Source organism: Rhamphochromis sp. 'chilingali', assembly GCF_963969265.1.
Source record: "Rhamphochromis sp. 'chilingali' genome assembly, chromosome: 1".
NCBI lineage: Eukaryota > Metazoa > Chordata > Actinopteri > Cichliformes > Cichlidae > Rhamphochromis > Rhamphochromis sp. 'chilingali'.
Window position 1 is genome coordinate 41,426,916 of NC_137929.1, and position 27,920 is coordinate 41,454,835.

General features: G+C 38.0%; 2 protein-coding genes across 2 annotated transcripts; one reads left to right on the forward strand and one right to left on the reverse strand.

The window, feature by feature from the left end:
- The first annotated feature begins 373 nt into the window (after nt 1-373).
- LOC308404509 (sterile alpha motif domain-containing protein 9-like) lies at nt 374-6,000 on the forward strand. Its single transcript, XM_080894584.1, has 3 exons — nt 374-427; nt 1,592-4,294; nt 4,827-6,000. Exons 2-3 carry the CDS (start codon nt 1,609-1,611, stop codon nt 4,901-4,903), a joined length of 2,763 nt encoding a protein of 920 aa, XP_080750710.1. The 5' UTR covers nt 374-427; nt 1,592-1,608; the 3' UTR covers nt 4,904-6,000.
- Nucleotides 6,001-6,571: 571 nt separating this feature from the next.
- On the reverse strand, nt 6,572-27,667 carry LOC308391702 (uncharacterized protein). The gene is made up of 2 exons (XM_080874392.1): nt 26,510-27,667; nt 6,572-6,907 (listed from the first exon to the last, which is right to left on the reverse strand). Exons 1-2 carry the CDS (start codon nt 26,759-26,761, stop codon nt 6,848-6,850), a joined length of 312 nt encoding a protein of 103 aa, XP_080730518.1. The 5' UTR covers nt 26,762-27,667; the 3' UTR covers nt 6,572-6,847.
- Nucleotides 27,668-27,920: the final 253 nt, after the last annotated feature.

Sequence of the window (27,920 nt, forward strand, 5' to 3'; positions counted from 1 at the left end):
ATCAAAGTACGAAAACAATAACATAAGTCACTGTGGACATTTTCCCCCATGAATTTCCATGACACTAAATATACAAATATATTAATCTAATAAATTCCCTGATCTTTCATTACTAAATTCTTCCTACTTTTCTTCCATCTAAATATCTTATACATGCCTCATTCCCATCTATCTTTTTTGTTTGACAGCAAATATGTCCTAACTTGATTCCTTCTAATATTTTGATCATAGCATACTACTCACTTTGATTTTCACATTCTACGGGTCTTTTGGTGGGTGTATACATATACTCACAAACCTTTCCTGGGTGTGGCATGTGGCTGTATACTATATATAGCAGCTTCCTGGTACCCAGGTTATAGAACATAGTTACCAGTCACAGATCAGCAGAACACTTCACCCACATTTGCAAGAACTGGAAGACAAGGTGAGAAAAGTCTTGATGGATCCACAAAGATGTTAACTTTGTTATGAATGTGATGCTGTAAATGTGTACTTTCACACAAAGCGTGTTACTAATAGTACGATCATTCTATAATTTGCTCTATGCAAAATTGCTTGCATATGTAATTATTACATGGTTTTGGAGGTTCCTAGAGATTTCAAAGTCCATAGGGATAATGCAGCATTATACATTCATTGGACAATTTGTTAGGTATACGTAGCTAGCTCCTGTTGCTGCAGAGTTGCTTTAATTCTTCACTCTTTAACAAGGTGCTGAAAACATAACTCAAAGATTTTGTCCGTATTGACATGATAGGATCAGCTTTTGATCTATTTTCTTTTGAAGTGGTCAGTGGTGTCTTATAACCTACCATGGGGTGTCAAAATGGTATGCAATGGCAATTTATCAGTCTGCTATCAGTTTTTGATTAAATTAAAGTTAGCAATTACATGGATTACATTTTTACTCTAGTTTGACTGAGGCTTTTAACTGTTGGTATAATTCATGACTGATCCATGGTTTCTTGGTGTTTATACCAAGTTCTGATCCTACCATCCAAACGTCGTGGTAAAAATTTAATCTAATCTCACCAGGTAACGTTTTTCCTATATTCTATTATCCAAATTTGGCCATGTGAATGGTAGCCTCAGTTTGCTTTTCTTAGCTGACAGACGTGAGACCCAGTGTGGTCATATGATGGTCTTAAATACTCAAACCAACTTGTCTGCCAACGACAAACCATGCAACCTTCAAAGTGATGTAAGTCACTTAATTCCCCGTTCCATTCCGTTGCTCAGTTTGTACTTCTTCACCATTTATAAATATAGCAATGCATTGAGATATTGCCATGGGATTGGCTGATTAGATGTTCACTTTAACAAGCAGTTGAACAGGTATGCCTAATAATCTGGTCAGCGTAAATTTAGGGGTTGGAATTGCAGGCTTCATGTAGTGTTTATCTCTATGACTACTTAATTCAAAGAAGCTTTTAACTAGTATTTATGAATCACATGTCATAGGGTGAATCTGAAATCCCAGCATACAAAACTCTTATTAAGGTTGTGTTTGCTACTGCCTAGACTACTCCTTTAGGCTCAAAGAACAGTTCAGACTAAATTACTTTTACTTTTTAACATTCATTCGCAGGACTATTAAAACTGAGGATGGCAAACGGACCAGCCCTGTCCACTGCTAAAGGTGGGGAAGTATATGTACGGAGTGAATTCAGAGATTCCTGCACAATGTTGCATGTTCTCCATGCAAATCAGTTTGAAGGAGAAAATTTTGATCCAGCACTCACTGGGAAGACAGAAGAGAATTTTTACAGAGGGGCCCCACCTCAGTGGTTAAACTTCTACATCAGTGAACAGGCAGAGTCCCTTGGGACTGCTTTTATCAAAAGAGATGGATATGAGAAACTCAGGGAACAAATTCGGAAAAAGATAACATTTCCAGGGATATCAACTGTAAAACTGACACACCAACCAGGAAGTGGGGGAACTACAATGGCCATGCAGGTGATGTGGGATTTGAGAAAAACCTTCAGGTGTGCTGTTTTAACTGGCTCCACCTCAGACATGGCAAAAGTTGCAAAAGAGGTTGTCCAACTTTTCACAGCAGGCAGTCGAAACGACCAGAACACTGTGCTGTTGTTAGTGAATGAAAAGAAAATCCTGGAAGATCTCGAAATCAACATTATGATGACAGTTGCTGAGCAGAAGATAGTTACTCGTATGCCTGTAGTCATTTTCCTCAGCTGTGTGAGAAACAATGCACCTCAACAGAGTGACCACGTTGTCCTAAAGAACACACTCTCAGACAAGGAAGGAAACACTCAATGTGAGAAGGAAACACTCAATGAGAAGAAAAATTTTGATAAGAAAAAGGAAGAGCTTCAAAAGAGGTACAAAGATAAATGTGAACAATTTCATGGCTTTAACATAATGCAAAGTAATTTCTCTCAGGACTACGTCAGGAAGGCATGTGCTGCATTAGAAAACAGCAAAAAAACAAATAAACCTCGGAAGACGCAGCTTGCTGCCTTCCTGTGCCTGCTGAATGCCTATGTACCAGGTTCATATCTCCTGGAGTCTCAGTGCCTGGACTTCCTCAGACATGAAGACTACGATGACCTTTCACTGGAGGATCAAATGCAGCCTTTCAGTCATCTCATCATCACATTCCAAGAAGATGGAAGAGCTGAGAAAAAAGTCCGCATGGCTCACACTATGATAGCACAATATTGTACTGAACTGTTGGCAAAGGCAGGTGTGACCAGAAGTGACACAACAAGAAACTTCTTGAACAGTTTTTGCAGAGATAAGGAAGATGATTTTTTGTCCAGTTCCATCAAAGACATGCTAACCAAAAGAGAAATGAAAATCACAGAGGACCCAACTGAAGGCAGAGATGTTAAAGAAGAAAAACCTTTGTTTTCTAAACTTATTCTAGATATTAAAGAGAAGGAGAGAATTAACAGAGATAAAAACGATGGTAAACGTCAGAGTGTGTCAGTTTTAAAAGTGGCCTCAAATACATTTGGTCAAAATCCATTTTTTCCACAAGCTCTTGCTCGTTTTTATTATATAGAACTAAAAGACTACAATCAGGCAGAAATGTGGGCACAGAGAGCAATAGAAAGAGATCCTCAAAATTCATTTGTTGCTGACACACTTGGCCAAGTCCATAAAAACCACCTAATGAACAATGAGGTTTCTGAACCAAGAGACATTTTGAGACTGGCCAAAAAAGCCATTAAAGCTTTTGAAGATGAAGAAAAACTTGCTGAAGATGAAGATGGACCAGACATGAAAAAACATGGCAATATAAAAGTTTCACCTTTTTATAACTTCAGAGGGCAGTTTGGTTACCTGCAGGTCTGCAAAACTCTGCATAAGAAACTTGTCAGTCAAAATGAAACCTGGGAAAAAGTTCTCACAAAAAAAGTATCGATGGGCTCTGTCCTCGAATTACTTGGAGACAACAAACTCCAAAGATTCAATGATCTCATATTAAGCCTGCAAGATGACATTGAGAGAAAATGCATGTTTTTGGAAAAATTTCAGACTTACTCAAAGCCTAAAATGGAGAAAGATGATCCTGAATATATATCTGAAGACACCTCAGAGTGCTACCAGAAGTATGTTGACAACACAACTGCAAAACAACTCATCCAGATGTTTCAGGAGGGAAACCTAGATGACCAGTCTGTGGAAGTGCTGTCATTTCTTGTCAAACAATACACTCAATCAGAGCTCGAAGACATATCTACAAAGTGTAGAGAAATGTGTCCAAGTGCAGATTCAGAAGCAGCTCTTGTCAACAACATCCTCACACTATTTATAGGGAAAATGCCATCGAGCAAGAAAGACCCACCTGAGCTGCACATGTTCTCCCTCCTCTGGTACTGGGCTGGAAATCAAGGCCAATGTGATTATGACCTCAGTGAGTTAACTCAGCAAATGTACAAGTCTTATGAAAATACATATAAGAAGTACTTTCGAAACAGATACCTCCTTCCTGTGTTTTTCATTGGGAAAGGTGAAGGTGTGAAGAGAATTGTTCACAGAAATGTTATTGAGAAACATCTGAAAGTGATTGAAGCAGATTGGAGCGATAACTGGAAGAAAGAAGAAATCTTCAGAAATCCTGCTGTTCAAGAGCTCCTTCTCAGACTTGATGGAGAAGTAAGAAACTACAAAGTGTATACAAGAGTTGGTGGCAAAGAGATTGAGATCGATGCCAATGTGAGAAACAAAATTTGGAAACCACGCTCAGTTACCTTTTACCTTGGATTCACCATCAGAGGTCCTGTGGCCTTTGACATTCAGCGCAAAACTGCAGACACAGGTAAGAAAGCATAACAGTTGAAACTACAGTGAACTGTAGCTGCTTGTTATTAGTTTATAGTTCTATAGTGATCGTGTTTGTATTATGGTCTTGAAGACATCATTTTTCAGGTTGAAAAATTATTTTCGAAACACATTTTGTAAAACTACCAGTTTAACCAACATCATGTATTTATTTGCAAAACAACCAGCAAGTCCAGGAAATTACTCTTCTTATGAATATTGGTACATATAAAATAAAAGTCCTGTCCCCTCGCCATTAGTGTTTTGTTGCTCTTAATAGCAATAATATATGTTTGGAAGGAAACATATACCAAACAGACAACTTTTTATATATCAGCAGAAAGACACCTTGGACATTAATGTAACAGCAAGTTCTAAATATTAACATGCAAATATGTTTACTAACACATTATATCTACTAAGATTACAACATCAGCTTGTATACACCTTAGTTTCTGTTGTGGAATAAGATTTTTTTAACATCCATTATTGTGTTTTTCAACTTATTTTATTTTTACTGATTGCCTCAGATCACAGTGTCATGGATCTCAGTGGAACAGCCCTGACCAACGATGTGAAAGACACCAAAGATAATGAGGGACATTAAAGTTTGTGCTCAGTTACCCCATGGGAAGGTGATTCTGAGACTTTTCTTTGTGTTTATGTGTTTACATGTAGGGGCAAAAACGAAAGGAAAGGGCTCTGTAATGTTTAAAACCAATGCAAAAGAAGTATGTGTTATGGTCATTTTTCCTGCTGCCACAGTTTTAGTCATAAATATATTATTTCTGCTAACACCTTAGATTAAACAACAGACAAACAACAAAAAGTTGAGTTCCTAAAACATTTTTGCCAAGTGTCTATTTAATACTTTGTTAGTGGATTTGTCACATCTATGTAAGCTTTTATGTAGTGAAGTTTAGAAACTTTGTGAAGAAACGTCTCAAATGATTTTTTACATTGTTGTTTAATTGTTTTAATTGGAAGTTTTAAAAACATGATATTACAGAATTGTTTTGTCATTTATAACATGACACGAGTGAAGCATAACCAATGAAAATGTTTGACATATTTTAGTTGCTGCTTGATATATTGTACTGTTTTGATTTTTTTTCTAAAACAGTAGATTTATGAGATATAAGTTTATTTGTTGTTTTATTTGTGCATTAAAATGCAGTTCCGTGTATGTGCTATTACCTTCATGGATTTATTAGGGATTTATGCAATTTTAAAAATAGAAAATAGGGTTTCTTTGTTCTTATTGTGTTGCATTGTGTTGTGAGGTTTTTTTTTCACATTTTTAATCAGACCTTTGTAGTTTTATCTTTGTTTAAATTAAGATGAGTATTGCTGAATTTATCATTACTCAGTAGGTAATGTTTTGTTTCTGCAGCACAGAATCCATTTGGAAATTTGCATACTCAAATTTGATTATGTGAATCAATATTAAAGTTACATACATAGCCACCTTTGTATAATAATATTGTTTTGCATTAATTTCAAATGTGTTTACTGGCTGTTAGTGAAAATGAAACAATTACTTTTAAATGTTTTAAATGTACACTCGGTTTTGCATTTGATGGTTTTTGGGGGTATTTTAAAGGGTGTATCTATAGCTGTGGCATACCATTAAAACATTACATTACATCGTTATTGTTGTTGTTGTTATTATTATTATTATTAGTAGTAGTAGTAGTAGTAGTATGGTCAACTTTTAGAGAATTGCCAACTATCTCTCAATTTATTTGTCAAAAAACTAAAAAAGAAAGACATAAATTCTGCATTAAATATCAGAAAAACCTAATTTGCTTGAATACTTTTGTCCATGGTGATCCCTCAGTGAAACTATGCCATCTGACAGCATAATAAACATATAGTTGCACTTTGTCTGTTGATTTGAATAAACAGAGTAGCTTGAAAAGGAATCAAACTCTTGGCCTGATTATTTTTTTTATTTGTTTTATTTTTATTTTTTTTTGTCAACCACCGTCTGATGCCTATAATTACGTGACAATTGTGTATGGGATAGGTATGAATGTGTGTATGAATTTCCACTTTTGGTGCAGCTCTCTGACTGTAAACATAAACATAGAGCTTGTCTGGCATATACTAAATTATCCAAAATATATTATAAACTTCAAAGTACACACGTCTTTGATAAGACGATGCTTGATGTTTAAGAAAAAAACATTTACAACATAAGAAGAGATTTAAAGAATTAAATAACACTATTTGGAAAGTAAAGGAGGGCTTTATTATCCAATGGTGACAAAAAAAAAACCCTTAAGTGAATGTGAACAGTTACAACAGTCATAACTGACCTGAACAGTGTGTGGAAGTAAAAACCTCAAGTCACAATCTACTTCTGCTCTTTTTTATTTGAAAAATGAAAATTAAAAAAAAGTTTACAAGAACAGATCGTGCAGAAGAACTGAGCATGATTAAGTGAGCTACAGAATTCAGTAAGGCTATCTGACAATTAGACTCCAGTGACCCATCATAGAAGAATGAGATCCCAGTAGTGAGAGGAGAGCAAAGCACCCCCTGGAGTCTAGATGCTGGTGGCAGTCAAGATGAAGATGAGGAGGAGCCTGGTTGCATGAATGACAGTCTGAAAGACAGAATGACAGAAGACCACTGAGATTTTAAACACAGAGAGAAGGCAGGGAAGAAAATGATTGGACCAGAGTAATGATGTTAGCATTGAGTTTGCAGCCCAATGAGTGATTACAGATGTTCCTTACTGAACTTACACATGAGCCTCACTTTTACCGAGGACCAGAAATATGTGGCGCTCAACTCCCAGCATGCTGGGTGAGGACTGTTTGATAAGGGTAAGGTTTTGAGCTGATTTGTTTTGTTGTTTTGTTTTTTCACACAGAGGACTGTGAAAAAAGACAGTTTTGCCACTGCACTCACAGCTGTGAACATTACACATGCATCAGTTACACTGATGAAAATGTTTTGATAAGAAGAACTAAAGAAAAAATAAAGAAAATTGAGAAGAAATAAACAGCCTTGAAGAAGGTGCTTTTATTGGTTCACTGTAAATTTGGTCACATCCTGCACTCTAGAGCCTACATCAAAAACACTACTTTAATATCATAAATGAAACATTCTTTAACCCGACAGAGCCGCTGGTCCATTGAGTGGATGTCATGCTTTGACTCTCCTTCTATGCAACGTAGGATTAAGCTGTATGGTTGATATGTATTTATGTGTAAATGTGTTAGTAATGTTTCTTTAAAAGTTGGCTCTGACTGTTTTCATGATGCTTTAAACTAATTTTTAAGCTCTTTTGGTACTGAAAAGCATGCATGTTAATTTGATACCTATAGACGAGGCAAAGCATAACATCCACACAATACACCAGCTGGCCTATTATACAGTTTGCTGTGATATCAGGTTGCATTTTCTTTATGAGGCACTATATTCACAACCCCCTTGAATTACTAAGGTTTTTTGAAGTTTCACTTTTTCCACAAACTCTCGCTCGTTTTATTATATTGAACTAAAAGACTACTACAACACAGACATTTGGGTAAAGGAAGCAAAGCGGAGGGCTCACTGAAGTTCATTTGTTGCAGATACACTAGGCCAAGTCCATAAGAGCCACCTGGAGAACACAACCATTTCTGCCACATCAAGAGAAATTTTGAGACTGGCCCAGAGAGGATTGAAGCTTTTGAAGATGAAGAAAAACCTGCTAAAAATGAACATGTCATATTAGCACAGTAACTTATGATAGTGACTTCTACATTTTTGACTTTTTGACAACATCAGCCGGTTTCTGAGTTAACAAAAAACCCTCACTGGTTGTATTGCTTTAAACTCAAACCTTCACACAAGGAGAAAGTAAAGTAGACGTGTTTTTGGTAAACTTTTTCTTAAATGAATAGTATCACCAAATGGATTTTAGTTGAACAGTGTCAAAGTATTTCTGGGTGGATTTTCCCCTCAGAGTCCAGACTAGGCCGGACCCCAAGTGAAGCGGTGGCTGCCCTCCTGATTTAGCCTGTTGAACACAAAGTGGGACCACTGCATCTATCAGACCTGAACCATGAGCATTTTGTCAGGCAAGGGGAGGCAGTTGTACTCACTGCTATGACCTGTGGGTAATGGTCTTTCAGTGTTAAATTGAGTGAAATTATCGGCCATGAATGTTTAATTGCCACTTACAATTTCCTGTGAAGAGATCTTTTTTTTTTTTTTTTTGGCATGTGTTTCCACTGTTGTTCAAAAAAAGTCAGCAAACGAAGATTAGAAGATTTTTTTTTCTCTTTATTTATTTTTCAACTGCTTTTTCAACAGCAGTTTGTGGATTTAGATGTATGTGACTAAGTGGCTTTTGTTTTTTTCCTCACTCTCAGAATTTAAGTAAGCAATGGAAATAAAACTATGTGGTAGTTTGTTAGTAGTTTGAAATAAAAAAATCAAACTGTCTGATGTTCTAGCTCCTGATTATAGCTTAATTTAAATGTTTTAATTGAGGTTATTCATAGTCAGCAACCGAAATGTTGCTGTGCTGCACCCTTTTGTTGTTTTTGTGCTTTTTTTTTTTCTTTTCCCTTAGCTTTTTCCTTTGTAGCCACCGGCACATAGTATTTTAACATATCAGTCACAAATGATGTCAGATTTGGATTTCCATGTACCAAGTGCATATCAACTTACTAAATGCTGCAAAAGTTTTAGCCTACTAAAATACTTGTCTATTTATGGAAAATTCACAATTATATACATTAGTATGAGTGAGCTCAGAAAAGAGGTGGACATTGTGAAAGTTTTCAGCATGAAATGCTAACAGTCAATTAAAATTTATTCAAGAAACTTTTTCCCTTTAGGACTTATTTTTTTTTGTCTCTCTCTCTTTTATTTTAATAGGTTGTAAATATGTATTTTGAATATATATCACTGTGTTGGGATTTAAATTGATTAATTTATTCAATGCCTATATATTGTTGTTGTTTTTACATATCCTGATTTTGTTTTACTAACTGGAAACAAACCAAGGGGATGAACACATTGTGCTTAGTTAAGGAGATCACGCATCAACGTTTTTTTTTTCTAATTCGTGTTATTCTCTTCATTTATGTTTTGCTGTTACAGCTTTGGGTGATGTTTTTATATATTAAAAAGTGATATTCATTTAATTGTATTTACTGATATGTAACATTATGTTTTACTGTGTTGTAATTGATCAGGTGTGTTGTGGTCACTGCTTGTAAAATAATTGGATTCAGAGAGTTTCCAAATCATGACAAAAGACAAAGGTCACAGTATCACATTCTGCCATTTTGTTCACGTGAGGTATGTTGTCACTTCGAAGTTGCAACACGAGCAGGACATATAAAAGGTGCGGACATATGTAAATGTAGGTGTATACAAATTTTACAAATGTAGACCCGGGTTTTGTGAGTTATCCTCTCATGAGGGAAGTAGAATGAAGCTAATTAGCCCAGCAACTTACCTAGATCTACTATTTGGTTTAACCAATCAAATTGTTCTTTGTGATATTATTTAATTCTACTCACAAAAAGCAAACAAAAAAAAAAACTTGGTGTGAAAAACAGCTGAAAACTGTCATCAGAACAAACAGCAGCTACTGTAGTTTTTTATGCAATTGGCTCGATCAGAATTCCTGTTTCTGCCATAGCCAATGAAAATTGACTACATTTAACAGCTCTGTGTAACAACCTGGTGACATATGATTGGCTGCAAGGGAATTTTAAGCAAAGATTTCTATAAATATAATGAGTCAAAAGATATATAACATCATGATGAGGTGATAATGTATGTTACATTCATATTTTATACAACGTAGTTTTTCATTTATATCAAATAATGGTCTGTTAACCTATTTAATGTTCACCATGTGAGGCTCCTGAGTTTTATTTCCTTTTTTATGTTTAAAGTCAAGTTTTAATGAAGGGTTAAAGGTGCTTTTGTGGGGTGATAGATGGAGAAGGTGCACAGTAGTTAGTGTAAGTAGTGAGGAGTAGCTTGGTGGTTTGTAGCTGTTTAAGATAAAATGCAGAAGTGTGAGCACATCTAAATATGTAGGTTCATATTTGATGAAGCATCTCGGGGGGAGGGTGTGCAACTCATGTCCACATCTAGTTCTATCAGATCACTCTGAATGTGGCACGTGTTGCACAAGAATGCTGTACAGAGGTGAGATGTCGTTAATGACAATGAGGCTGTTGTTACTGTAGGAATGCTGAATGTACGGTGAGTGATGTAATGAAGTTGTGCAGCAATGTTTTCTTTGTTGTTGTTTTCCATTGTACCTTTGAACTGTCACTAGAAGAATGAGTTGCATTAAGTTTGGCTTTCCTGAAAACTGTGCTTAAGTTTTGTTTTTTGTTTTTAACCTCGTGTGCTGCATTTCTCTAGAGCTGCACAACAAAAACATGTTTTTGCTTTTGTTGAGACAAATAAAGTTTACATTTCATGCATAAAAATGTTCCCATCTTAGGTAAAAGTGCCAACTTGATTCAGTTGCAAACTGCTGGAGTGAATGAACTTGAAATTGTGACGTGACTTTGAGCAATTTTCCATGATGTTCATCCTGAACAATCTTTATCTCTAGGCATGTGTGTTTTGTAGTAGCAGACAATGGAGGTTAAGCACTGAAGCATTTTAATTCTGATATTATTGTAATGGAGTCATTACCTGCTCCACTGTGGGTAAAGGTCTAACTTACAGCTAAGAAAGCTTCCTACGGTTTTAGTTTGGCTTTTGTAGGCTTCTAACAGTTCAAGCTGACATGAAAGGTTTTGGCATTTTTTATTTTTATTTTTTACAAATTATATCAGTAGTGTCATACCTTTAACTTATTATTAACCTCCATAATAAATATTCATTTCTCCAGGTATCTAGTTTGGATCCATTACCACAGGAAGAAAATGTAAACATTTAAATTGATGTGTTTCTCAGTTAATTGTTGGGCTCTGTGAGTTGCCTGTGTGTTACTGCCTTTTGAGTCAGTCGGTCTGTCAGTGGGATGTTTTGTCTCATATTCTGCATTTATCTAATTTTTGTAAAGTGCATAGTTCTTACTTGATGTTACAAGTGGCAGGTGTGGCTGTTTCATAGTTGATCTAATTCATTACATTTGTCAAGAACTGTTGCTCTTTAATAGATACGATTAAGAGTTCTGCCTGTTATGTGAGACATTGAAGTGATCTAGTGTGACACTGACCTTAAGAGTGCAGTGAGGAGCATCATTACAACCATTAAATTCAAATTCAAATTCAAATTCAAATTTTATTTGTCACGTACACAGTCATACACAGTACGATATGTAGTGAAATGCTTGGACAACTGCTCGTGACCTAAAGAGAACAAAAAAGGAAAAGGCTATGAATAAGATAGGAAATAAATATGAAAAATTAAAAAGGGTAAATTTAACTAGGAAGGAATAAAATATAAATTAAGGTTAAAAATGAAATAACTGTACAACACAAATTAGAATGAAGGGTAAATTTAACTGGGAAGAATAAGATAAAGATAAATATATAAATTAAAGTTGAAAATAAAATAACTGTACAACAAAATATTTCAGCTCACATAAGTAACCCTGTTGGATCCTATGGGCTCAATGCTGTTAGACACTTTTGCTAAGGATTTCCTCTCATGGGGCAAGGAGTACTTCAGGATTCATGATTTATTTTGCAATGACTGCAGCAAAACATCATGAGGTATTCAAACACATATAAAGGTGTGGCTTTTTGTCATGATTTAAATGAGACTGAACTGAAATTATGCCATTTTGTCATTGTGCTAAAATGAATATACTATTATATATTAAAATATATTTGCTAACCAACTCTGTGTTGCCCGGACGTCTCCTTCAAAGACAACTAAGAAGTTATAAAATCTGAAGATGGAGAGGTGAAAATGTCACTGGACTAGTACCAAATGCTTTATTTGTCTTCATGCTGAGTGCAAATAATCCTCAGCAACTTGTAATTTCTGTTACCACAATCCAATTTTAGGATGAATACATGTCCATCCTAGAGATTTTTAATGATAAAACCTGTAGAATTTTGTCTGTAAATATTGACTGTTGAGACAGTCAGCAGCAGTGTTAGTGTTACGGCTGGGCACCCGGTGTGTTTGAAGAGCAGACCCAACCCCAGATGCAAAACTGAAGTGTAACGAAAAGCGAGCTGTTTATGCAGGATAATAGCAAAAAACAAAACAAAGGCAAAGACTAAATGATAACCTAAACTGGGAATAACTAGAACAAAACATGGAAACTATGACATGAACATGAACCTGAACATTATGAAACTATAACATGAGCACAACATGAGCATATCTAAACCTGAGACTCTAAGTGACATGAGAATCCATGGACATGAAGCGAGATAGACAGATAACCTGACACTGAACCAAGGAAGACAGAGAACTTGAATACACACAAGGATAATGAGAGAAGTGGAAACAACTGGGGAAACACAGCTGACACAAATGAACCACAGGAGAAATACAACTAAACACACTGAACATGGCAACACAAGACTTTCAAAAAAAAACAGGAAACATGGTGAGACGTAGGCATAACAGCACAAATTTGACTATAGGATTTGGAACACACAGACATGAAATACACGACAGACTGGGGAAACAGAAAGGAATACAAGGAGAGGAACATGGCTAGAACTAAGGGGGGCAAGACACAGACATAACTAAAAGTTATACATAGAGGACAAGACAGAAATGACACATAAACCAGAGAGCATGAATGACAATGTTAACTAGACTAAACCCTAACTAATAATAACACTAGAACTGAACATTATCCACAATATGCAAAATGACTCAATAGGCTGTGTCTCAGGCGCTGACAGGTAGGTTTCATTATGAGAATGAAGGAGAGCTTAAATACCTTGCTAAATACTATGCTAAAAGCACTTCCTTCTTTCAGATGGTATTTGGCCTGTTGCCAGTGAGTTCATATGGGGTGTGAATGTCCAAACTTTCCAGTAAAGCGATACTGCTGGATCAAAATAAGAAAAAACTGACCCAAAATATTGTATACAAGGAGGGATATTAGAAGGGGTTTATGACCCGCACATGTCACGTGATTAATAAAACTGTTAAAATTTATGGCATGTCATACAGCTGTAATAATTAATTAATAACTAATTAAAAACAAATTAGAGTTTTGGATTATAATTCAAACGATAAGTATTTAAGAACTAAATGGATATAAATGTAAGATTATATTTGAGTTATGTAATATTTTGTTCAGAAATTGGATAAATCATTAATGTTTTTTAGAGTTTATTAGAACTTATATATGTGTGTGTGTGTTGTTAATATGTTATTTATAATTAAGTGAGAGTGTGATATACTTGTCGACTATACTTAGTGGAAATCTGTATTTCATTTTATTTGTGTATGTTTAATATAAAAAAATCACAATCAGAAAGAAGGTCTCACTTCTTCTTGTTCGACGTCGTCACCATTGTCATTGGCGTGAGTGAACATCTTGCTGTCAGATTTCTTGATAACTTAGTTTTGAATTTCAAGGTGGATGATGTGGTGAGATTTAGATCCAGAGTTAGAGATGACAAATAAAAATGCTGATGAACTTTACACTAAAAATGAATACATTCCTCGCATGTCCCTGTTTGTAAACTTCAAAATTACAAAAGTAAAGTTATTAAGTGCAATTTTTACAAGGAAGAAAACTTGCCGATGGAGACATCAGAGGAAGAAATGAAAAAGAAGGATTTGTGACTGAGCCACTCGAACAATGACCTAAATAACTGAAGTACTTGGCCATTTTTTGATATTACTCTCCTGCTTGGTCCAGTGGCTTCCAAAAAGGTAGCCTAAACCCATCTGCAGCAGTTATATTTAAATACATTTTGGAGACATTTTCAGCATTAATTTTTTTCTTGGAATAGTATTGTTTGGTTCTTCTGGTAACTAAACAATCCTAAAAACATCCTCCGGTATCTAAACAAAAACCTCTGTCAGTACCAGAAAACCCAGCAGGCAGGTTTACAGGTTAACAGTAAGAACTGAAAGTGAAGAAATGCAGTTATAGGTTTTGTTATGAGAATGAAAGAAAGTCAAAGAAATTAAATAAAATTAGAAAAAACATGTTTTAATAACATGGAAAAATGAAACTTTACTTCACTGAGTATTTTTTTTCTTTTCTTTTTTTTACAGTTACAGTGTTACAAATATTAACATTTCCATGGCCTCTTGTCAGTAACATTTCTGTTCAAATGAATCCAATTCAACCTTTTACGGGAAATCGCCAACCTTGTCAGTACACGAGATTTATTGTAACTGATAAAACCAGACAGACAGGCCTACAGAGACAGTCAGAATCAGTGTTGAAGAAATGCAGTGATAGGTTTCATTATGAGAGAGAACAAAATATTAAATTCCTTACAACAAACATGTTAATAGAACTTTTTTTCAATTTAGTCGTAGTTTCAAATGAATTTACTAGTTGACCTTCATTTTTTACACTGTACTTACTGTGTTACAAAGTTACGGGTAACGAAAGTAACTGGCCTGTTGCCAGTAACATTTCTGTTCATATGAACTCACCCTGCCCTTTACCAGAAATGTCCAATCTTTGCAGTAAAAAGAGACTGCTGCAAGAAAGTGAGAAAACAATAACCTAAGTCAATGTAGACATTCTTCCTCATAATATACTCTTAACATAATCCCTATTTTTTCTTTATTTGCTTCATTCTTAATTTTCTTCCATCTAAATATCTTAAATATACCCCATTCCCATTAACCTTTTTATGTTACAGTATATATTACCTAAAATGATTCCTTCTAATATTTTGATCATAGCATACCACTCACATTGATTTTCACATTTCACACACTTTTGGTGCGTGTACACATATACCAACAAATCCTTCCTGGGTGTGGCATGTGGCTTTATACTATATATAGCAGCCATACCAGTTATAGTACATAGTTACAAGTCACAGCTCAGCTACATTTGCAAGAACTGGAAGACAAGGTATGAAAAATCTGTATGAATTTGTATCTGCAAAGATGTTAAAGTTTGTATGAATGTGATGCTGTAAATGTATTTCTTGACATAAAGAGTGCTGCAGATAGTACGGTCACTCTGTAGTTTGCTCTATAATTGCTTGCAGATGGAATAATTCCAGGGTTTAGGAGATTCCTAGAGATTGTATAAATACAGCAATGCATTGAGATATTGCCATGGGATTGGGTGAATAATGTTAATTTTAACCAGCAGTTGAACAGGTATACAGATGATTGGGATTGGTATTGTGGACTTCATTTACAAGTGTTTACCTCTATGACAATGTAATCTTCCAAAAACTGTAAAGCAGTATTTATGCTTCACATTTAATACGATTAATGTACAATCCCAAAAAACAAAAAACTGTTATTAAGGTTCTGTCTGCTACTACCTGGGCTACTCCTTTAGGCTCAAAGAACAGTCCAGACTAATTTATTTTTATTTTCAAACATTCATTACAGCACAGGACACTTAAAGCTAAAGATGGCAAACACACCAGCCCTGTCCACTGCTGAAGTTGGGAAAGTATTCCAAAGCAGGACTGATCAGCTTGCTGCTGTCCTATCCCTGCTGAACTACTATGCACCAGGTTCATATCTCCTGGAGTCTCAGTGCCTGCACTTCCTTAGAAGAGACAAATATAATGGCCTTTCAAAAACGCTCTTCAAAACCACCCAAAATTATGGAAGAGCTGAGAAAAAAGTCACCATCGCTCATACACATTTGTTTACTAAACTGTTGGCAAAGGCAGGTGTGACCAGGAGTGACACAACAAGAATCTTCCTGAACGATTTTTGCAGATATGAGATTCCTCCATGGTTGTTTCGTTTTGTTAAAAACATGCTAACCACAAGAAAAATGGAAAAAGAAGTGGACCAAGTCAACAGCAAAGACATAAAAAAGGAGAGGTTTTCTAGACTAATTCTAGACATTCAAAGGATGGAGGGGAATGAGCAGTGTGCAGCAGTTTTAGAAGAGGCCTCAAATACATTTGATCAAAATCCATTTTTTCCACAAGCTCTTGCTCGCTTTTATTATATAGAACTAGAAGACTACAATCAGGCAGAAGTGTGGGCAGTTGAAGCACTAAAAAGAGATCCTCAAAATTCATTTATTGCTGACACACTTGGCCAAGTCCATAAAAACCACCTAATGAACAATGAGGTTTCTGAACCAAGAGACATTTTGAGACTGGCCCAAAAAGCCATTAAAGCTTTTGAAGATGAAGAAGAACTTGCTGAAGTTGAAGATGAACTAGGTATGAAAAAACAAGGCAATACAATTAATTATTACAGAGGGCAGTTTGGTTACCTGCAGGTCTGCAATACTCTGTATGACAAACTTGTCAGTAAAAATGAAACCTGGAAAAAAGTTCTCACAACAGAAGAATCGATGACCTCCGCCTACACAACTCGTGAAGCTGAAAATCTCCTTGAATTCAGTGAATTAATAGAAAACCTGAGAGATAAAGTGGAGAAAAAAGGCATTTTTTTAAAACAATTTCTGACTTACTCAAGGCCTAACAAGGATAAAGATAATCTCCATGTTAGGAGACCATGTCATCATGATCCTAAATATATATCTGATGACACCTCAGAGTGCTACCAGAAGTATGTTGGAGACACAACTGCAAACCAACTCATCCAGATGTTTCAGGAGGGAAACCTAGAGACATCTCTGGTCAACAACATCCTCGCACGATTTGAAAGAAAAATGCCCCCAAGTGACACAGACCCACCTGAGCTGCACATGTTCACCCTCCTCTGGTACTGGCCTGAAAATCAAGGCCAATGTGTTTATGACCTCAGTGAGTTAACTCAGAAAATGTGTAATGAAAATAAATATGTGAAGTACTTTCGAAACAGGTACCTCCTTCCTGTGTTTTTCATTGGGAAAGGTGAAGGTCTGAAGAGAATTGTTCACAGAAATGTTATTGAGAAACATCTGCAAGCGAGAAAAGATTGGAGCGATAATTGGAAGAATGAAAAGATCTTCGGAAATCCTGGTGTCAAAGATCTCCTTCTCAGACTTAATGGAGAAGTAAAAAACCTCAGAGTGTATACAAGAGTTGGTGGCAAAGAGATTGAGATTGATGCTAATGTGAGAAACAAAAACTGGAAATCACCTTCAGTTACCTTTTATCTTGGATTTACTATCAGAGGTCCTGTGGCCTTTGACATTCAGAACAAAATGAGGCAACGGGTAAGAAAGAATAACAGTGAATCTGCAGTGAACAGTACTTGTTTGTTGTGAGTTTATAGTTATGTAGTCGCCATGTTCATATTATGGTCATGAAGAGATTTTTCATGTTGAAAAATGAGTTTTGAAACATATTTTCAAAACTAATTTTTTGTAAAACTACCAGTTTCACCAACATCATGTTTTTATTTCCAAAACAATTGCAATTGCTCTCCTAATGAATGTTGGTACATGTGTTAAAAATAAAAGCCCTGTCCCATAGATATTACTTTTATCCTGATCTTAATGGGAAAAAATATGATTGGAAGGAAACAAATACCAAACAGACGACTTTTTATGTATCAGCAGAAAGTTTAAACATTGGACATTAATGTGGCAGCAAGTCCTATATATTAACATGTAATGTAAATGACGTTACTAACACATTATCTAACACATTATATCTAGCCTGTATACACCTTTGCATATGTTGTGAAGTAACTTTTTTTTTTTACCTAGAACATCCATTTGTTTTTTTCATTTTATGTTTAATGATTGTCACAGATCAGAGAGTCGTGGATTACTGTGGGACAATTCTGACCAATGGTGTGAAAGAGAACAAAGATAATGAGCGACATTAAAGTTTGTTAATCCTGCTCAATATCTCTATGGGAAGGAGAATCCAAGACTTCTTTTTTTTTAGTATTTATGTGTTTACATGTAACAAAAACAGTATGAAATATGTGATCTAACTTTGAACAATGAACAATGAACAAGTTAAGCTGCAATAAATTACTGGTTGCAATATAAACCTAATAAATTACTACCTCTTTTAAGTAACAGAGGACAAACCATCTTTATGGTGTAATTGTTGTTGTTTTTTGTTATTGTTGTTGTTTTTTGTTTTCTTTTTACTGTGTAACAATATTCAACATTGCTATCAATACATTTTTTAAAAACCTCTCTCTGTGCAAAATAGGTTTAAGGTTTAGGTTTACACAACTGTGGGATACTGCCGTCATGTCCGCTCTCTCCCTCCGACTGTCACTGTGAACATATAAAGAGACATAATCACACTCACATCCCAGCACACCTGTTCAGCCCGCCCCAGGAGCTCACTGCGTCACCCCTTCTCTGTGTTATAGTAACTTTAGTTTTACAGAAATATTCTGCATTTAATTTGAAATAATTTACTCTACATAAACACTACATTGAATAAACTAGAGGATGTGTTGTCTCTGCTAACACCTCTGATTAGATAACAGACTTTCTGACTCTTAGAGGAAATTTTGTTCCTAAAACTTGTTTGCATAGTATCTACTTAATATTTTGTTTATGGGTTTGTGACATTGATTAGAGATTTGATTTGATTGATTTTGAATATGGTTTTGTTTAGCTCAGTGAGTTGAGCATCCGTTCTCAGACTGGGAGGCCCGGGTTCAAATCCCGCTTATGGCAACATTTCTTTCAGTCAACATTTAAACCTTTTTAACTCTTTTCAACACAAATTTAAGCTTTTTCACCCCTTTTCAGCACAATTTTTAGTCTTTTCACCACTTTTCAGCACAAATACCAGCTTTTTCAGCTGTTTTCAGCAAAAACCTCTTTTCAGCAGAATTCTGCTCATTCAACTCTTTTCAGCAGAAATTTTGCTGATTGAACTCTTTTGAGCAGATATTCTGCTGATTAACCTCTTTTCAGCAGAAATTCTGCTGATTGAACTCTTTTCAGCAAAATTTTCAGCTTTTTCTGCTGTTTTCAGAAAAAACCTCTTTTCAGCAGAAATTCTGCTGATTACACTCTTGAGCAGAAATTCTGCTGATTGAAGTCTTTTCAGCAGATATTCTGCTAATTAACCTCTTTTCAGCAGAATTCTGCTCATTCAACTATTTTCAGCAGAAATTCTGCTTATTAAACTCTTTTCAGCAGAAATTCTGCTAATTGAACTCTTTTCAGCAGAAATTCTGCTGATTAAACTCTTTTCAGCAGAAATTCTGCTGATTAAACTCTTTTCAGCAGAAATTCTGCTAATGGAACTCTTTTCAGCAGAAATTCTGCTGATTAAACTCTTCAGCAGAAATTCTGCTTATTCACCTCTTCTGTAAAATTTTCAGCCTTTCCACCTCTTATCAGCACAATTCTCAGCAGCTTCTATTTCATCTCTTGTGTTGGAGTGCCCTCTTGTGGCGCCTTTTGGGTAGTGCCTTAGTAAACGTGAACCAAGCAAAAACCTCTTTTCAGCAGAATTCTGCTCATTCAACTCTTTTCAGCAGAAATTCTGCTGATTAAACTCTTTTCAGCAGAAATTCTGCTAATTGAACTCTTTTCAGCAGAAATTCTGCTGATTCACTTCTTTTCTGCAAAGTCTTCAGCCTTTTCACCTCTTATCAGCACAATTCTCAGCCTCTTCTGCTCATTTCAGCACAATTGTCAGTCTCCCCACCTCTTCTTTGTGAGAAAGAGTTTGGCGCAGTGAGATGAGAACCTGCCTTAAGTACCAGAAGGGCCAGGTTCGAATCCTGCTCAGGGCAACATTTTTTTTGGGTTTCTTTTTCAACTTTTTCAGCTTTTTTCAGCAGTTATCTTCAGCCCTTAAGGCATCCACACAGCATTTTCGCAGGAAATGCAAATTTTTCTAGTTATTATTATTTTCCTTTTTCAGCCTGAAATTTTTGCACGTAACTCATCCCACAGTTTTGACACAAGCTTCATATATGTTATATCATTTTGTGCGGCTGGATCAGGAATGGTGTGCTATGACTTTTGGTGTTTATTACTTCTATAGTTTTTGAAATATGAATATTTTAATGCAAGTTTTTGCCCATTCAAATGAATGGGGAGGAAAGTGGAACTGAAGGGAAACTTGATTTGTGGTGTGCTGGCTCCCTCTAGTGGTATGTCGGGAGTAGTACAGCCTGTCTACCCGTATCAATGTCGGCTGCTACTTCATTTAATATATTCCTCTTATTCGTGTTTCTAGGTCACAAAGTAAACTTTTAGGATATTTTCAGGCGAGAATGTAGGTGTGTAATCGTCAAATATCTGCTCGTTTTATCAAGAAGTCCCATATTAGTTCTCTCACGATGTAGCCGGCTAGCGCCGCAGCTAGCCGGCTGCTCGTTTTATCAAGAAGTCCCATATTAGTTCTCTCACGATGTAGCCGGCTAGCGCCGCAGCTAGCCGGCTAGCTGGCTTCCGCCGGTACGAGTGTCCGGTGAACTGAATGTCAGGTAAGACGTTATGTATATTTTCGTTGTGCTGACTTTTCACAATCAGTAAAAACACTGGTCGTGTCCAAATTCATGGGCTGCATCCTCCTGAGGACCCAGCCTTCGCGGTCTACGTGGGCCGGGTCCTCAGAAAGTAAACGGCCGTGAAATTGGACGGTCTAGCCTTCAGATTAGCGTCGCCGCTGTCTCGGTGGAGTTTAATAAACTCAGCCGTCTGCTCCTTGCTACCTAAAATATAACCGGACACTGGCGTAAATTCTCGACTGTCTCATACTTATGTTTAATCAGGTTTCTGTTTGACGTTTAGTCAGCTGTGTAAAAACCAAGGAGGAGGGGGATTAATAAAGTTTTATTTTATCTAATCTAATCTAATAACTTTAATCTCAGCCAAACCGATTTACTCACGAACAAACAAAACACTGAAAAAAGCCAAACAATAACATTTGTAGGTTGTCTAAGTGAATTATATATTACGTTTAACCCGAGTAGCGAAAGTCGGCGATGATCTGAAAATGATGTGCGAGACAGATTTGTCGTGGGTCTGAAAGACAAACGATTGTCAGAACAGCTACAACGGTCCGAGCCACCAATTGAACGCCTGGTTGAATTGAACTACCTGGGGCCAGGTAGGGCATTAACAGGGAGAGGGGGACACAAAGATATACTTTTTTTTCTTACTCTCATATAAAATATTTAGCTTTTATTAAATAGTTATCTGAATCTTACAACCAAAGTTTGTAAAATAATACACAAGATTGGCTGTAGACCATTGTTAATCATTCAGAATACTGTGTAAAAATAACAAAAATGAATGCAAAAGTGCATAAATATTTATTTTACGTGTTTGATGTGTGTGGCAGGGCGTGGTCTGCATTGCCGCTGCAGGGGAGGTGGACCCACCTCAGCGGCATCTGCAATCACGCCTCTCAGGTGTAAAGTCTGTGCTCTCTCTGCTTTTTGTTTTTTTGTATGTGTCGGGCTGTGAGATGAAAAGCTACAGCCAGCTGTTTGGGTACAGCAACTATGTGTGAAAAGTGGTCCATAACGTAATGCTTCAAAGCGTGTTCATGCAAACATTGTCGGGTCTGCTTATGAACCTCTGCGCACAGCGTCTACAAATCGGGGCTGTACGAAGTCACCTCATCTTTACACGAAACCGTAAGCTGTCATCTGTGAGGCGCGAGCGGTGTTTGGTTTTATCATAGTTCATGGTGGAGAATGGCTGCTCTGCTGAGTTTTGCTCTCTGTAGCCGTTTGAATGGCAAACTATACTGATTAGCGGCGGCATAGGCACACTTAAAATTTCTTCAGAAATTTTCGCTTTCTAGTTGGTGGAATACAGTGTTGAGATGATACTCATGACAACGAGTCTGTTGTTAAGTTAGGAATTCTGGATATAGAACAATGCAACAATGATTTTTGTTTTGTTTCATTTGTTTGTTTCTTAAATTTATTTGTTTCCATTTGCACAACAAATATGTTTTTTGACTTTTCATTGAGACAAATATTCTCATCCAGAAAAATATTTCCATTACAGATAAAAACCCACACTCGATTCAGCTGCAAACTACTGGAGTGAATGAAAGTCTTGAAAGTCTCATGATATGTTTGATACTGAGCAACTTCCAATTACATTTGTTGTGACATCTTTATTTGTAGGTGCATCTCCAATGTCTGACACTGCAGAAAAAAGGGGGAGGCAGACAGGTTTTAATGTACATTAATGTATGTTTAGACAACATTGAGAAAAGGCACCCTACATGCACTCAGCATGTAGCTGGAGTGGCAAAGGCCATCCAGAAAGTAGCACATATAGTCAGAGGACACTCACTGAGAGTTTTAACAACACACAGTGTGGTGGCTTATGTTAACTCACAGGCCTTCACCATGACCCCACTTAGACAACAGAGGCTCAGCAAAGTGCTGGAGGCTCCAAATTTGACTTTTACACATGAAGGGATAAACATGGCAGACCAAATGGAGTCAGGGGAACCACACGACTGCGCCCAGGCGGTCTGGAGAGAAAACAAGACCAGATCTCAAAGCAGAAGCCATGGAAGGAGCAGAGGATCTCTTCACAGATGGCTGCTGCTTTAGGGATGAGAAGGAGGGGCTCAAGGCAGGCTATGCAGTGGTAAGTAAGAGAGGGGAGCAGCTGGAGGTGATCAAAGCAGCAAAGTTGGAAGGGGAGCAGTCAGCGCAGAGAGCAGAGGTGGTTGCACTGATTGAAGCTCTGAAATATGCTCAAGGAAAAAAGATAAACATTTACACTGATTCAGCCTATGCCTTTGGAGCTGCACATGTCGAGCTGAGTCAGTGGAAGAGAGCTGGATTCCTCACTACCAATCAACAACCAATCAAACATGAGAAATAGATGAAGGCCCTGGAAGGATCCCTGGAGGTAGCAATCATAAAGTGCAAGGGGCACGATGATTCAGCCACTTGAGTTGCTCGAGGTAATCGAGCAGCGGATGAAGCAGCCAAAAAGGTGGTTGGCTACACGGGGATCAGACAAATGGTAAGTGTGGGAATGGATTGGGAAGAAAATCCAGGGCTGGAACGCGAAGAGATCATAAAAGAACAAGAGAGGGCCTCTCCAGAAGAAAAGTCACTCTGGAAGGAGAGAGGAGCCATAAAGGTAAGCAACATTTGGAGGGGGCCAGATGGAAGACCAGTGTTGACTGCAGATTTGGCAGAGAAAAAGATCAGAGAGGCTCATGGCCTTGGGCATGTAGGTGTGGCCCAAATGGAGAGGAATCTCTGTCATTGGTGGCACCCATTCCTGAAGGACATGTTGAGGGAACATGTGCGAACCTGCCTTATCTGTGGCCAACACAATCCTAAACCTACAGTGAAACCGGAGATGGGTAAGTTTCCCCTGACACAGAGGCCGGGCCAGGAAATAGTGATTGACTACACAGACATGGTGACACCAGTGAGGGGTTATAGATACCTGCTGGTATGTGTGGATAGTTTGACAGGGTGGCCAGAGGCGTGGCCAGCCCGGAGAGAAGACAGCACAACAGTCATTAAGTGTTTGTTAAATCATTATATTCCCTGGCATGGATTCCCAGAGAGAATTAGATCAGATAATGGGACACATTTTAAGAATAAACATTTGCAGGAAGTGGAATCCATGCTAGGGTTGCAACACAGGTTCGGTACGGTTTATCATCCACAGTCTCAAGGTAAGGTTGAGCGAATGAATCAAAATTTAAAAAATAAATTGGCTAAGATCTGTGCACAGACTAAAATGGATTGGGTTGATGCATTACCAATAGCGCTCATGAGCATTAGGTGCTCAGTAAATCAGTCCACCATGTTTACTCCTTATGAGTTGTTCACCGGGAGACAATTTCCTGTACCCACTGCAGGTGTGCCAGCTTTAAGACAAGAAATGCCTATGTTTGAACAGTTGAAGCAATTTAAAACACTGAAAGCTCTTGTCTTAAGTTTTGCATCACGGGTGACTGCAGGCCAAGGACGGGAGCAGACGGTGCCAGAGGCAAAGTGGGTGTGGCTGAAGGTCTACAAACGAAAGTGGAACGAGCCCAGGTGGACAGGCCCATTTGAGGTGGAGCGAAAGACGAAACCTGGTACCACTGGAGCCAGTGTGCTGTAGCGGAAGAGCCTAAGAGGTCGGAAAGGCTCTCTGCAAAGGAAAAGAGGGGGAACTCGGCTGAGACCCCCCACATGGATCCCAGCCCAGGGACAGAATAAATCCCTGATCCATGCAACGACTGAAGGGTAGTCTACCCCGGAAGTTGAAGAAAGAAGAGCAACAGAGAATCACCCGACTCAGAAGATAAAGTATTTTCTAAAACAAAACAAAACAAGTGAAATTACATTGGACAGAAAAGGGATAAGAAAATCATCCAAAATGGGGTTATGGGGAAATTGGAGAGCAATGGTAGTGTTAGGAGTGATAATTGTTGTAATTGTAACTGTGATTTTTCTTAAAAGTGAATTGCCCAGAGACAGATCTGAGTCCACTCCGGGGATACTACCTTCACAGGCCACGACGGAGCGAACCAAACGCAGCAGGGTCCACTACTTCGTACACATTCGATCTTTGCACTGTCATTTAATGTAAAGGCTTAAATAGTTCATGGCGGGGATATGATGTTTGGGTAGGTTATAATCCAATGGTAGATATAGAGTGTAATAATCCCATGTGATTACTGGTCTACCATAGTGGAGTATTCTGGCACGTGGCGCCCCTACAAGGACGCCACGTGGCAGAAGCTTGGGTTTCAGCGGGACTTCTCAACTGAGCAGAACCCGTTGACTCTCTCACTGAATCGTTGGTATGACACTGTGTGGCCCGCCCGATCTGTGGTGTATTTATTTATAGGAGCAGATGTCTCAGGGAAGGATCCATACGGTTTGGTTAAAATTAATTTTAAAGATTCTCCACCTGATGTGGCTGAAATAATTGTCTCAACACCTCCCCCACCATTGTCACTTTCTGAATCGGGCCCACAAATACTTGAAGTAGATTATACAAGACTCAAACCTAAACAGCTCATTTCAATGGCCACTGGCTATTGTGACAGCAATCTGTGGCTAGACTGGCTCATCCAAAATGATAGAGGACAAAATGTTTCAGATTGTGTGGGGTGCGCAGCTGCTCGCCCACATCTTTTCACAGAACCAGCTCCCCTATATCCTGAAGACCAGTGGGGATTTGAGTGCATGCTCAGACTCACGAGAGAAGCGGTTTCTGAAGGTAATTGTACTACGTTAGCTAGTTTGTTTCCACCAATAGGTAATGACACTGTACTTGGTCCTTTCACACCAAGAAAATCCAACTACACGTGTTTTAACTTTACTGTGTCTTTCCCTGACAGACATGAGCATGAGGCCGGGGAGATTAACGCCGATTGGTGCACTGTGACGTACAGTACCTGGCCAGAGGAAAAGTATCAAAAGACACTGGCACCGAAATAGGCCTGTGGGCACGTGCTGGTTTGTATTATTATTGTGGTGGGTACAGATTATATGTTAGAATTCCTAGTGGGACTTCTGGTCTCTGTGCTATGGTACGTTTAGGTGCACCTCTCGTTTTACTAGCTGAAAAGGGGGTGCGGCTGGGTAAACACCGGCACCGCTCAATTGACAGCCAGACGGAGACGCCATGTGTTGGCCAAACGGTCACCAGGATCGTTTGACCTTACATTAGGATCACCAACATATATAGATACCATTGGAGTCCCTAGGGGTGTGCCTAATGAATTTAAGTTAGCTGACCAAATTGCTGGAGGATTTGAAAATCTTTCCATAATTTCTGCATAGCAACAGTCTCTAATATTGCCAGCTTTTGAGGAACAAGTCCGTAGTGAAACAGTTTGTCTCCCTGCTCAGAAACAGCGGTGGAAAAGCAGTGTGAAGGTTGTGACTCAGCCATTAACTGAACTATGGGTTGTAGCGATGCTAGCGGTGGTGGTGGTGGCTGAGTGGCTAACTGGAGCGGCGGCAGAACAGGTAATTGTGCCCTTAGGGAGGCTAACGGTGGAGCTACAGACTGGGAAGCTTGTAGCTGGACACAGAACTGAGCCGGAGAATGGCGATAAAGTCCTGGCTCAGAAGGAGCGGCAGAGACACAGTCTGTCAGTTTAGCAGCGGGTTTGTACACGCCCACTTGGGAAGGATCCGTTACCACGAAGGTAGGTAAGCGATCCATACAGTCTCCCATCCCGCTCTGAATAGCCCCAGAAAACAAAGTCCCGGAAACTGGGGAAAGCAATGCACCCCGCTCACTCACCGCATCGGGCTGCTCGAAAGTGAATGCAGACGGGGGGTGTAGTCCAAGGTCCAAAAGGAGAAACTCCCGCTCCCACGAACAAAGCGAGCCTAGAAGCCATGGGAGACCGGTCACCAGACGCTGTAGCCGCCTCTCTATAGCGCGCTGGGACTCCCCGCCCGGGTTTTCCAGCCACAGGTCGATGAGCTCCTGTATGGCATCGATGAGAGTCTCTCGTAGCTCCCTGGACGGATTAAGCGCTGCTGGGTCCATTTGGTGGTCGCGTCGTACTGTCACGGTCCGGGGCAGCGGCCGTGTGAAGAGTGGAAAGGAGGACTCAAAATGCAGCACTTCTCAGATGTGAAGGCGATTTATTGACGATATCAAACATAAAGTGGAGATGGCAAAACAGAACTAAGGATGAACTAAACTGGGTGAAACTACACAAAGGAGTGGCAAACCTGAACATGAAGGGAGAACAGCAGGGAGAGCTCTCCCTGCTGTGACAAGTTATTTCATTTTTAACCTTAATTTTTTATATTTTATTCCTTCCTATTTAAATTTATACTTTAATTTATACTTTAATTTTTCATATTTATTTTCTTTTTTTTTTCTTTAGGTCACGAGCAGTTGTCTAAGCATTTCACTGCGTATCGTACTGTGTATGAATGTGTACGTGACAAATAAAAATTTGAATTTGAATTTGAACATGCATGTCTAATCATTCAAATGTGTAAACATGTATCAAAACACGTATCCAACAAATGGATACATAACTAGTTCTATAACCCTTGTAAACACCTCTTTGTGTATCACATTACTTTTAAATTTACTTCACTTTACACATTTTAATCCAGATATTATTGTAATGGGGTGGTTTCCTGTTTCACTGTGGGTAAAGGTCGAACTTGAAGCTTAGAAGGCTTTCTATGATTTTGGTTTGGCTTTCGTAGGCTTCTAACAGTTCAAGTAACCCTGTTGGATTCCATGTGCTTAATGCTGTTAGACACTTTTGCTAAGGATTTCCTCTTATGGGGCAAGGAGTACTTCAGGATTCATGATTTATTTTTGCAATGACTGCAGTAAAACATCATGAGGTATTCAAACAGATATAAAGATTAGGCTTTTTGTCATGATTCAAATGAGAAATTATGCCATTTTGTCATTGTGCTAAAATAAATATACTATTATATATTAAAATATATTTGCCAACCAATACTGTGTTGCCTGGACCTCTCTTTCAAACATGACTAAGAAGTTCAAGGGGTGAAAATGTGGCTGAACTAGTACAAAAGTATTATTTGTCTCATGCTGAGAAGTTTACCAAACTCCAATGTCAGCATCAAAACATCACTTGCCTCTTATCATTAGAGATTTTTAATGATAAAACCAGACAGACAGGCAGGTGGAGACAGGGAAGAAATGCTGTGGT